Here is an 11,491-nt window from a genome sequence, read left to right on the forward strand (position 1 = left end):
CCCCCCCCCCCCCGTGAGTGTCTATGCGTCTGTGTGTGCATGCACACAAGGGCATCCATTCAGTAAGTATTATTTGAACACCTATTTTGTGCCTTGTACTCTTCTTGGCCCAGAGAACAGAGAGAAGGACAATGACCCCTACCTAGTCTGGGGGAGGAACAAGTGATTAGTAGGTGCAAAGTGTCATTCTAGAGTTGCACATGGAGTGCTTTCCTCAAAAGACAACTTGTTTTGGCCCAAGGCTGTCTTTCTCCACCATACAAACCCATCTGTACTATCTTCTAGCCCACACTGACTCGTTCCCCTATTCACACAGTGTAAGAATTCATGAGCAAATCCTCAAAAGAACCACTTACTTGCCTCTAGGCTACTTTGTATCATCCTCTAGGAACTTAAACTCTTCACGCACCTAGCTCGTGGCTGAGCATTCAGTGAGCACCTAGGAAGCTCTTGGCCTGTCAGTCATCTCTCTCCATCATATTGCATCCTCAAAACCTTCTAGAGCGAAGATCCAATTCCACACTGTGAGATCACCTAGTGTGGGCAGCCTCACTACATCCTCTCTGGGGCTCTGTTCCCTCCAATGACCTCTTCCCTCCTTCCCTCTTCCTTCCAGTTTTCCTTTTAAACTCTGTCCATCCTGTTTCAGCTCAAGAAGTCTGTCTTTGGGAACTTTCCCGCAGGTACCAAGCCCGGTCGAGTGCCTCTATCATGTGGCTTGATTCGTTTCTTCCCTTCAGAGCATTTATCTCAATTTGTAGTTAAACTTTAATTGTTGGGATTTGTTAATAAGGCTCCCAACTTCCCATCAGGCTGTGGGCTCCCTGAGAACTCTAGCTGGGTCCGATTGTGCCCACAGTCATCTCTAGCACCTCCCCTGAACATGTTAGGTGCTCAAGAAACATCTTCTGAATGGGCCAGTAAAGCCGTGCTTAGTGCTGAGAAACGCTTGGGTATGTACTCAACACCAAGATGCAATCACTAAGACTAGATCTCACCCTTCAAGAAGTTCAAGGTCACAGACTGAAACAGGAACAGGAGGACATAGGGCATTGAATGGTAGGACTGATTTTCCTTGTCTCCCCTGGGACTCGGTTGGAGGAGTGACCTTGTTAGGACCTTGCCTCTTGGCTTTTGTTTTTTTGTTTGTTTGTTTGTTTCTGTTTTTTTATGTTTTAGTTTTTTGAGACAGGGTTTCTCTGTGTAGCCATGGCTGTCCTGGAACTCACTCTGTAGTAAACTCAGAAATCCGCCTGCCTCTGCCTCTGCCTCCCAAGTGCTGGGATTATAGGTGTGCACCACCACTGCCCGGCTTTGGCTTTTGTTATACTGATTTAACCATATTGACCCAGGTGGAGAATGGCCTTTTATTATACTTAAGAGTTTGCAGTTTTACTCTCGTTTCCAACACAGGTAATATATTTTCTCTAAAACTTTTTAAGTGGGCTATATTCTCTGTACACCTGCAGGCGTAAGTGTGTGTGTGTGTGTGTGTGTGTGTGTGTGTGTGTGTGTGTGTTCTTAGGGATGGAACCCTGTGCCACAGTGGGCTCTGTCATTGTGCCTCACGCCTAAAAAGCCCAAGAGAGAATAGTATTTGTCTTCAAGGAAGGGCCCTTTGATCTCGATTCCTTCTCAACCACTTTTATGCGCTCCGCTCGTTCCCCCCCCACCCCCATCCCCGCAGTAGAAGTTTGCTCTAAGTAGCAGCTAAGAGCCGATAGAAGATAGTCAGAAGACTGAAGTCGGGCACCACCTAGTGGTCTGAGTTGGGATTGTCTTTTGCAGAGCCAAAACAGTGGTTTTGTCTTACCACAGTGTCCCTAGAGACAGGAATTCCCTAGGAAAGGAAGCTGTGAGTGTGCCAGAGGAAATTAAGGTGGCCCTAGGGAAAAGGGGAGTATAGTTCATGCGCTTCCCAGGCGTGAGCTCTCATGGCAGGTGCTCCGGAGACTGTCGCACATGGCATTGGCTGGTGAAGAAAGAAAGGAGACTTATAGATGTGTTCCAACATGATTTCCACATGTTGACCCTGTGCTCAGGGGGAGGCACCTACCTCCTCAACAGAGCCTTTTAAGATGTCCTGGGGATCCTCCAAGATCAGTGCCAGGAACATCATCTCTGCCTTGTGCCACACTTTAAGGTTTGCAGTGTTGCTTGTGACTTGGAAGCTATCTCAAATCTAATTTCTACTAACATGGTAGTACTTGATAATCAGCTGATGCCTCCATGAGAATCTGTGTTTTAACTACAGTCACAGGAAGATTCTCAGAAGAGGTAGCAGAGAAGATATTCAAAATACCTGACCAGGCTGGCAATACGGTTTAGCGGGTAAAGGTGCTTGCGGTGCAAGCCTGACAACCCGAGGTCAATCCTTGGAACTCATGGTGGAAGGAGAGAACCAGCCCCTAAAAGCTGACTTCCAACCTCCAAACATGCATGCATGCGTGCAAACACACACACACACACACACACACACACACACACACAAATTAATAATAAATAGTAACAATAATAATTATTATAAATTATAAAAAACAAAGGTTAGCCAATCAAAATGAAAGAAAAGGGGCCCAGTCCTAAAACAGAAAGGATCCTGAGTGAAGCAGAGAATCCAAAACATCATGAAATGTGTAAGGAAAGGAAATATCTCTCAGGTAATGTTTGGAGATTAAAGTATATTACATCTATCCAAATGCAACCAACAGAAAGTGCATCTGACTATGGGCAGAGTTAAATTACTGTGACCAGTGGCCATAATGCTATTCTAGGTGAATATGCATTATTTTTTCTGTATGCATTTTTTTTGATATACATTTGGTGCCGATACCTTTTTAAACCTTAGTTCAATGATGTTTAATGAATAAAACAACATCACAATTTATAGTTCCAGGCTAATGAGGATAAAATTCAAGATGCAAAAGAATCTATAGTTGATACTGAAGAGGCAATTGGGAGCCAAGGTAGAAAGAAGTCTCCTGTGCTGTGGCTTGGACTTTACTACAAGCCATTAAAAGTCTTGGTCAGGGGAGTGTCTTCATCAGACACATCCATACCACAGCTTACCCCGGGTGTGGCACAGAAGATGACTACGAAAGATCAAGTGTAGAAAAGAGCAGATTCAGGAGAAAGCTGAAATAGAAATGAGGCTCAGACCTGGGCAAAAGTGAGCCACAGAAAGTTAAGGAAGAGGGAAATGAATGGACATCAGGAGAACTTGGGATCTAGCCGGGTGTATCACACAGGGCTGTAATCCCGGCACTCGGAAGGCCCAGGAGTTCAGAACCAGCCTCGCCTACATAAAAAGATCTTGTCTCAAGGTGGGGAGGTGGGTCCTGGGTTCTTATCCTACATTTACCATTTATTCATTTTTGACTGCAGTTTTCTAACCTGCAAAATGAAGGGGGTCTCCCCCACTTATTACAAGTTCTTCATATTACCCTCACTAGTGGATAAAAATGTGAAACCTGTACCTTGGGAAGAGCCTTTAGGAGAACTGGAAGAGAGACCATCTGCCATTTTGCTATTTGACAGGGAATAACAAGAAAGTTATGTGCTGGCCTTTGGCATCTCTGCTCACCGTGGCAATGAGTTCCATTTGCACAGTACAGTAAGAATATAGTAGGCACCCATGCTGCACCTTTTATGCGCATTATCTGGGTCAGTTTTCATACACACACACACACATACACACACACACATACCACATATACACACGCCTAGTTCACAGTTGAGGAAACAGAGACCTAGGGAAAGTCATAAGTTCTTCAAAGTGTGCAATGGCGCTTTGCATTCAGACTGTCAACTGTTAACTGTTAACATATAGGCCAGAGCAATGGGGTGGGATGGGGGAGTCACCCCAAAGACAGATCCAAGCCCTTTGCTTGGTTCTGGTCTGCTTCCTAAGCAGCAAATTACAGAGGGGAAAGATGTGCTGTTGACTCTATGACCTCCAAGTCTGACTGTGGATCTTTTGTTTGTTTTTGTAGTAACAGCTCGCTTGCTAGGTAGCCCAGGTTGGCACAGAACTCCTAATCCTGATTCAGGCTCCTGAGTGCTGGGTTTAGAAGTGTTCACTGTCATGCCTGGTTATGTGCATAGTGTTTAGTAGTGATTTGTTTTTATCTTTTAAAAAAATTAAAAATTAAAATAAATCTACTTTTCTTTTGTTGTATTGTTTCTTATTTTTTGTTGTTATTGCTTTTTTGGGTTTTTTGTCTGTTTGTTTGTTTGTTGAGGCAGAGTTTCCCTGTGTAGCCCTGGCTTTCCTGGAACTCATTCCACAGACCAGGCTGTCCTTGAACTTAGAGATCTGCCTGCCTTTGCCTCTGGAGTGCTGGAATTAAAAGTGTATACCACCATTTCTTATTATTTTTAAATTTGCCTTTCTTTAATTTTTTTTCAGATTTATTTAATGTGTGTGAATGTTTTGCATGTACGTGTACCAGAATGTGTGCCTGATTCCTGTGGAGGTCAGAAGGGTCATTGGATCTCCTGGAACTAGAGTTACAAAAGTCTGTGACTCAACATGTGGGTGGTGGGGAATAGAACCCTGGTCCTACCCACCCCCATGAATCTACCTTCCTTTAAGCTCCTCCTGTTTCCTTTCAGATTCCGCCTCTCTTTGCCAGAGAACAGCCAACGAGATGTTAAGGTAAGAATGCAAGCTTTCAGGGCACCCCGAAAAAGGCATGAGAAGTGGAACGCTGTTGTATTGTAGCCTGTGCATGTTGCTTTCCATGATTTCTCCACAATTCTAAGTTTTAACTTTGGAATTTATTGTTCATTTGTTTGATTGATTTTATAGCACAGGGAATTGAACATGGGGCCTTTATGTTATTCATTTATTTATAATTTAAGCCCCTGAGCTTAGCAATATACTTTTACTCATAATACAAGGCTTTGAAAAGAACTGTAAAGACTGTGTGTGGTGCTAGAAAACGGGCATTCTCATGGGGGTTCTGTTTCCTAGATAAAATGTCCCTCTTGAGTTAAACTTAAGCTTCAGAATTTCCTAATTCAGTTCATTCTTCAAAGGCTTTAAACCCACATCCTGCTTGGGAGTAGACACCCTGTATTGGCTATTTTTCTGTTCCTGTGATAAAACACCATGGCCAAAAGCAACTCATAGAAGAGAAGATTTGTTTTGGCTTATGGTTTCACAATGGCAGACAGGTCCTGGTCTGGTAGCAGGAACATGAAGCAGTTGATTACATTTCCAAGAACACACAGGAAGCAGAGTGATACACTTCAGCTCCAGCAGGGTTTAAAGGGTTCCATAACCTCCCCCAGACAGTGCCACCCACTGGTGACCAAATGTTCAAATGCATGAGCCTGTGGGAGACACTGCTCATTCAAATCCCTACAGACCCAAACTTGGAGTGTCTATAGTCTTAGATGTCAAAAAACCCAGCCAGGTCTGTGACTTTCTAAGTTCACAAATGGTGCTATCACAGAAGGTGTAAGTGCATGGCTTTCTGGCTCAGATTTCCTGGGTAGCACTCTGCCTAGCACACACTCACACACTGAACTTTCATTCTTAATGTCGTTCTTTCCATTAGAATCTCTTACTGAGCACAGCAATGCTCAAGACACATGTCACCCTTGTGGCATTAACATTCTCCACAGTGATACTCTACTAGGGCTCACTTAGTCCTTCAGGGACCTCTGTCCATCATCATCACCTGGAGTAGGAAGAAGCGTGATACAGGGACAAATGCTGGAGATGCTTCTAAGCTTTCCAGAGCACGCCAGCCAGCCTGTGCAGCATCAACAGCAACAACAGCAACAAAAATCCCAGCTATTGGAAACATGTTTTAGAATATGTGGGAGTATGTGTATGCTTTTGCAATGAGTTGGGGGTGCAAATAGTGAACCAATATACAGATCATGTGTGAAAATAATAGAGAAAAAATAGGCATTTGGAGCAGGGGTGGAGGTGGGGATCACTCAGGACTGCGATGAGGATCTGCTGAAGCCAGATTCACTCAGCACATCGCAGCATTGCAGGTAGTAGGTAGTAAGTAGAGATGGCCATTGCTTCTCCATTTATGATAACTGATCGTGCGTTTCTGTCAAAGAATAATAAGCACAATAGTTTCATAGATTAAATCTGAGGCCAGACTGCAAGCGTGAAGTTGCATTTACTGGCTGTGTGCCCTTACACAGATTACTTAGCTTCTCATGAGGTAGTGCATGGGTCTGAATTAATTGTCACCACATCCAAGAGAAAGGTGGTAGTAAGACAGGACCAGGTCTGGGGATGTTAGTCAAGTCAGCAACTTTAGCCATGTTCAAAATAGATGTCTTTCTATGTTAGGAAGAATCCTGAGATCACATATCAGGAGCAATATAGTCCACAAGCTGGAATTTAAGACATGCCTTTCAGGCAAGCTTCTGATGTCTGAAAAAGGAGTATCAAAGTTGAATGTGGTGATGCACATCTGTAATCCTAGGGAAATGTTTAATGTTGACATGACAACGTGCTGACCATGGTGTTTCAGAAAACAATGGCAATGGTTTGTGGCTAGCATTTATATAGTATTAACTTGTCTAGTTCTGACAACCATCCTCTAAGATGCTGCTGCTAATAATGATGGTGATGGTGGTGATGATGATGATGATGACATCCTACAATTATTATTTTCATCTTCTAGTTGGTGCAATAGAGACACCAGGAGATTGGATAACTCTTCTAGTATCTCAGAATAACTGGGGAGAAATAAAACAAAAGAGATAAGCCTAGACAGACTGTCTTCAGGGTGGCCAAAAACTTTTTTCTGATCCAGGTGTGGTGGCAAACACCTGCAATCTCAGCATTAGGAAAGGCTCAATCAATAAGAACACAAGTTCAGGGGCCAACCTAGGCTACATAAGAACTCCCAAGTAAGTCTGAGTTATTGTGAGGCCCTATCCCAGCAAAGAAATCAAAAAGTATTCACTAAGTAAGTCGCTGTTCATCTAGACCCCATTGACTTCTTCATCTAGACCCATTGACTTCTTCATCTAGACCCATTGACTTCTTCAGGATTTATTTTGCATGTTGTGTCCGTAAAATCCAGAAGAGGGTATCAGACCCCCTGGAGCTGGAATTACAAACAGGCAGCTGTGAGTTCCCTGCTGTGGGTGGTAAGAACTGAGCACCTGTGCCTTCAAGAGCATCATGTGCTCTTTTCCACTGAGCTACCTCTTCAGCTTTAATTCACATTGAATACCTGGATCTTTGCAGAAAACAGCACTGCCTAGAATACCCAAATACTGTGGTTTATTGAAGGTAAAGGGGGGGGGTTGTCATAGTTATGCTGTTAGGTTCAGGGAGGTTCATAGGGTTCCCGATGCAGTGCAAAGGGAGGCCTGTGGCTGGGGTTCCCGGTAAACATGGGGGAGGCTGATAACTGGGGAGCCTCTTAGCTCTCCACAGTTTTACCTGGTTTGTACGTCAACTACTGTGTGTGCTACTATCCTGGCTTTCTGTTCGCTATCACCAGTGTAGAAGGAACCAGAAGTGTTATCCCCGAGGGGAGGAAAGAACCTGGTGGCACTGCTTTCCAGAGAGCACTGTGTTCCTCCCGGGAAGCTCTGGTCATGGCTTTCTATGCAGCTGTGTACCCACCCGAGGTCTGCTGTTCCCAGGGATCCTTGACTTGGTACTGATATAGTCCCGCTTTGCATTCTAGGTTGTGAGATTTGAGAATATCCTGTCTTCCATTCTTCACTTCGGAGTCCTCCCACTGGCCAATAGTAAGGGTTTCTTTAGAAAAATTATGAGATACTGGTATTGGTTATGCTTGGGTTTTTATTTTATTTTATATTTTAGATGCTTTGGGTTTTGTTTGGAACCTTTACCCTAATGCCTGCCATTGTGAATCTAGGTCAGAGCCAGAACTTTGCAGTGTACAGCATTAAGAGCTGAAGGAACCAGCTAACAGGTTTATGCTTGTTAACAGCAAGATTTACAAATTCAGCAAGAAAGACTAACTTGGCTTGAGTTAAAAAGATGAAACTTCTGTCTCCTCCAAGTCAACTAGAAATGATATTATTATCTGTCTTAGTTAGGGTTTTCTTTGTTGTGAAGAGACACCATGACCAAGGCAACTCTTATATAAAGGATATTTTATTGGGACTGGCTTACAGGTTCAGAGGTTCAGTCATTTATTATCATGGCAGTGGGAAGCATGGCGTCATCCAGGCAGGCATGGTGCTAGAGGAGTTGTGAGTTCTCCATCTTGAAAAGACTGTAGCCAGGAGAGATTGTCTAATAGACAGCTAGGAGGACGGTCTCAAAGCCCACCCTTACAGTGACACACATTCTCCAACAAGGCTACACTTCCTAATAGTGACACTCCCTGGGCCAAGCATATTTAAACCATCACAGGGATAGAAAGTAAAACATGATACTGAGGTTGTTCTCTGGCCTCCACACACATGCATGTGCAAACACACATTATATATACATTTGTGTGCATATATATAATGCATATATATATATCTTTTATGAATATGTAGAAAATGAAATGCATAGTCAGGCATGGTTAGTACTTAAATAAGAGAAAATGGAAAGTGTTTTGTTTTACTCCAATATCCAAATATTCATAATTACAGGTACTTTTTAATTGAATGTAAATTAATTACTAATTTGTCCAACAAAGTGCTAGGGACATATCAGTGTGAAGTAAAACAAGACCAGAAACAATGATAAGATTAACGTATAAAAAAAGCTTCTCATTCATCACTTTCTAAAACGTCTGCCAAAAAGTCTGTGCCCTTGCCCAATTAATTACCTCACATCTTTTTTCCTACATTGTAGCAAAACTGCAGCAAGGATTTCCTCTTCCCAACCCCTACAATATCTCATTTGTCAACTCGGATATCCAAGTTCTTGAGGTAAGATTCCGAATCTCTCCTTCACGTTTTATTTCCATAATAGAGCAAACTTCCTGTTTTGTTTATTACTTATTTTTAAAGACTTATTTATCTTATTTTATATATGTCTGTGTGTGCATGAGTGGATGTATGTATGCCACATTTATACTGGTTCCACACTAGATTCCCCTGGACAAGCTATAACACTGAGATTGTGAATCTCATTTTATGAATGAAGAAAGTAGACCCAAAGAAGTGTAGTGTCTTGGGTAGAAAGGAAAATGAGTGGTATATTAGTCATTCCTCTTGTTGCAGTGACTAAAAGCCTGACAGAATACAACTTAGAACTTAGGAAAGTGTTTTTGTTATTGTCATTTTGTTGGTTTGTTGTTGTTGTTGTTGTTGTTTTGGTTTGGTTTGCCTTATAGCTCAAAGGGATACAATCCACCACAGCAGGAAAGGTGTGGCATCAGATACCTGGTTCAATTTCCTCGATGTCAGGAAACAGCATACAGGAAATAGACCAAGCCATAAAACCTGAAGGCATGCCCCACTGACCCACTTCCTTTAGCAAGAATTCACCTCCCAGGCTCCACAGCTTTCCAAAGCAGTGTCACGTGCTGGTGGCCAAGTTTCTAAACACATGAGGCTGAGGAATATTTTGCATTGAAACCATGACAGCTAAGCACTTGATTGGTTTGTCGACACTTTCAGCCAAATGAACTTCAGGGCTTTCCCCTGAAGACCATCCTCAGGATTCGCCCTATTGAAGGCGGCTTCCTGGGAGATTCTACTTAACTACATGGCACTGTTGCCCCTTCTTCTCTGTGATTTGTTGTTGTAGTTTTGGAAAGTAGAAATATGTTTCAGAAAGCATCTCCTGCCTGCATACTGGTGGTACACATTTCCAGACTTCCAGAGTCCCTGACTCCCTCTTCTTCACTCCCCACTACCTAAGTCATATCTAGGGATAGAAATCCAAAATGGCCACTTCTTGCATCAGGGGCCCTCGAATAGGGATTTGGAAAGGCTTGATGCTTTAAGGCCTGACAAAGAAACTTTCCTCCCTTCATGCAAACCCAGATACGGCTTTAATTTAAAATTGTCTTCATTCTGCATTCCCCCAGGGTTTCCTTCTGATTTCTACTGACCTGGCACATGAAACATCCTCAAAGCCTCAGTCAAATCTCCACAGCTGGGGGGGTCTGAACTTGGTAAATGGACCATGGAGAGAGCAGCCAACCCACTGATGGCCTGTTTACAATCCACCCCAGGAAGTAAACAGCCTTCAGTCCCACAGAAACCATAAACCTGGAAGAAGAAGGCTGTGCATCCTGCATATTAAAGCCCTTGTACAAACAGTCTCTTTCTGGAGCCCTTACAGAACTAGAGTGAGACCAATGGAGTTAAAGTGAACATGGACAAGGGAGTGGGAGTGGGATCTATGTATGTGAGCATGTGTAAGCACGTTGTGTGCCTGTGCTTATCATCTGTGGGAAAGAGTGAGACATGTGGATCTAACCAGGTGGGTAATGAACTTGTCTGTATTTGCATTGGTGGATGTGTGTGTGTGTGTGTGTGTGTGTGTGTGTGTGTGTGTGTAGGATTATGTCTGCTCTTTAGAGAACTACTTTCATTGAACTTTGTGTTTTATGTTTACTATTACTGTCCTGTGCTTAATTAAAATTGTTTTCTATCAATGTCAGTATCTATGTGTGAAAGCTCCTGTCCTGAATTTATTTTAATAAAATATGACAGAAAGTGGAAAAGGCTTAATGTTTCTTGACTTTGGCAAAGACTGAAGTTCTTCAAACACCAATATTAGAAGGGAGCTGAGAGCCTCTGAAATCTTTCCTACGCTCTTCCTCTGTCGTTTGTTTAAGTTGGAGGCCATGTCCTTTCAAAGACTGGATGAAATGGGGGCTGGAGAGATGGCTCAGTGGTTAAGAGCACTGACTGTTCTTCCAGAGGTCCTGAGTTCAATTCCAGCAACCACATGGTGACTCAAAACCATCTGTAACGGGACCTGATGCCCTCTTCTGGTGTGTCTGAAGACAGCTACAGTGTACTCACATGCATAAAATAAATAATTCTTTTTAACAAAAAAAAAAAAAAAAAGATTGGTTGAAATGGCAGTGTAGCTTACTAAACCTAGGCAGTTCACAGTTGACGTTAGTGTTATTAATTAGCAGGGTGAGACTGCACAGGGGAACCGGAGAGTGGGACAACCAGGATGGATATGTAAAAATGAACAGAAACCATACCCTTTGCTTAACTCCTTAGGTCACTGGGGGGGATCGAAGAGAACTGTGTAAGTTCTTGACACCCTGGTCTGGTTACTACTCCAGTTTCATTTCTGTGGCCTTCAGAGCCACTCTACAAAGAATTATGATCCCATTTCATCGAAGTGAAAACAGAGGAATGTATCACACAAAGGTGTAATGGCATAGGTGGAAACTGAGCCCAAGTCTTCCTGATTGCTATGGTGGTGTTCTTCACAGAGTAGGACTACCCTGCAAATCACTGCACACTCTCTTATCTCAAGAGCAAGAGTCAACCGAGTTTAAAGGTACAATCACAGGATACACTCCAAACAAAGCTGGGCTACCAAACACAGTGATCCCCAGCA

General features: G+C 43.0%; 1 protein-coding gene across 1 annotated transcript in view; it reads left to right on the top strand.

Moving 5' to 3' along the window:
• Positions 1–10,631, top strand: part of Bpifc (BPI fold containing family C) — a 61,714-nt gene extending 51,083 nt beyond the window's left edge. The window contains exons 13-16 of the mRNA XM_031350081.1: positions 4,612–4,654; positions 7,677–7,740; positions 8,807–8,883; positions 9,990–10,631. Of these exons, the coding sequence (XP_031205941.1) occupies positions 4,612–4,654; positions 7,677–7,740; positions 8,807–8,883; positions 9,990–10,112 (307 nt within the window). The 3' untranslated portion in view covers positions 10,113–10,631. The remainder of the gene's footprint in view (positions 1–4,611; positions 4,655–7,676; positions 7,741–8,806; positions 8,884–9,989) is intronic.
• The last annotated feature ends 860 nt before the right edge of the window (positions 10,632–11,491 follow it).

The sequence above is a fragment of the Mastomys coucha genome, unplaced genomic scaffold, assembly GCF_008632895.1.
Source record: "Mastomys coucha isolate ucsf_1 unplaced genomic scaffold, UCSF_Mcou_1 pScaffold4, whole genome shotgun sequence".
NCBI classification, from domain to species: Eukaryota; Metazoa; Chordata; class Mammalia; order Rodentia; family Muridae; genus Mastomys; species Mastomys coucha.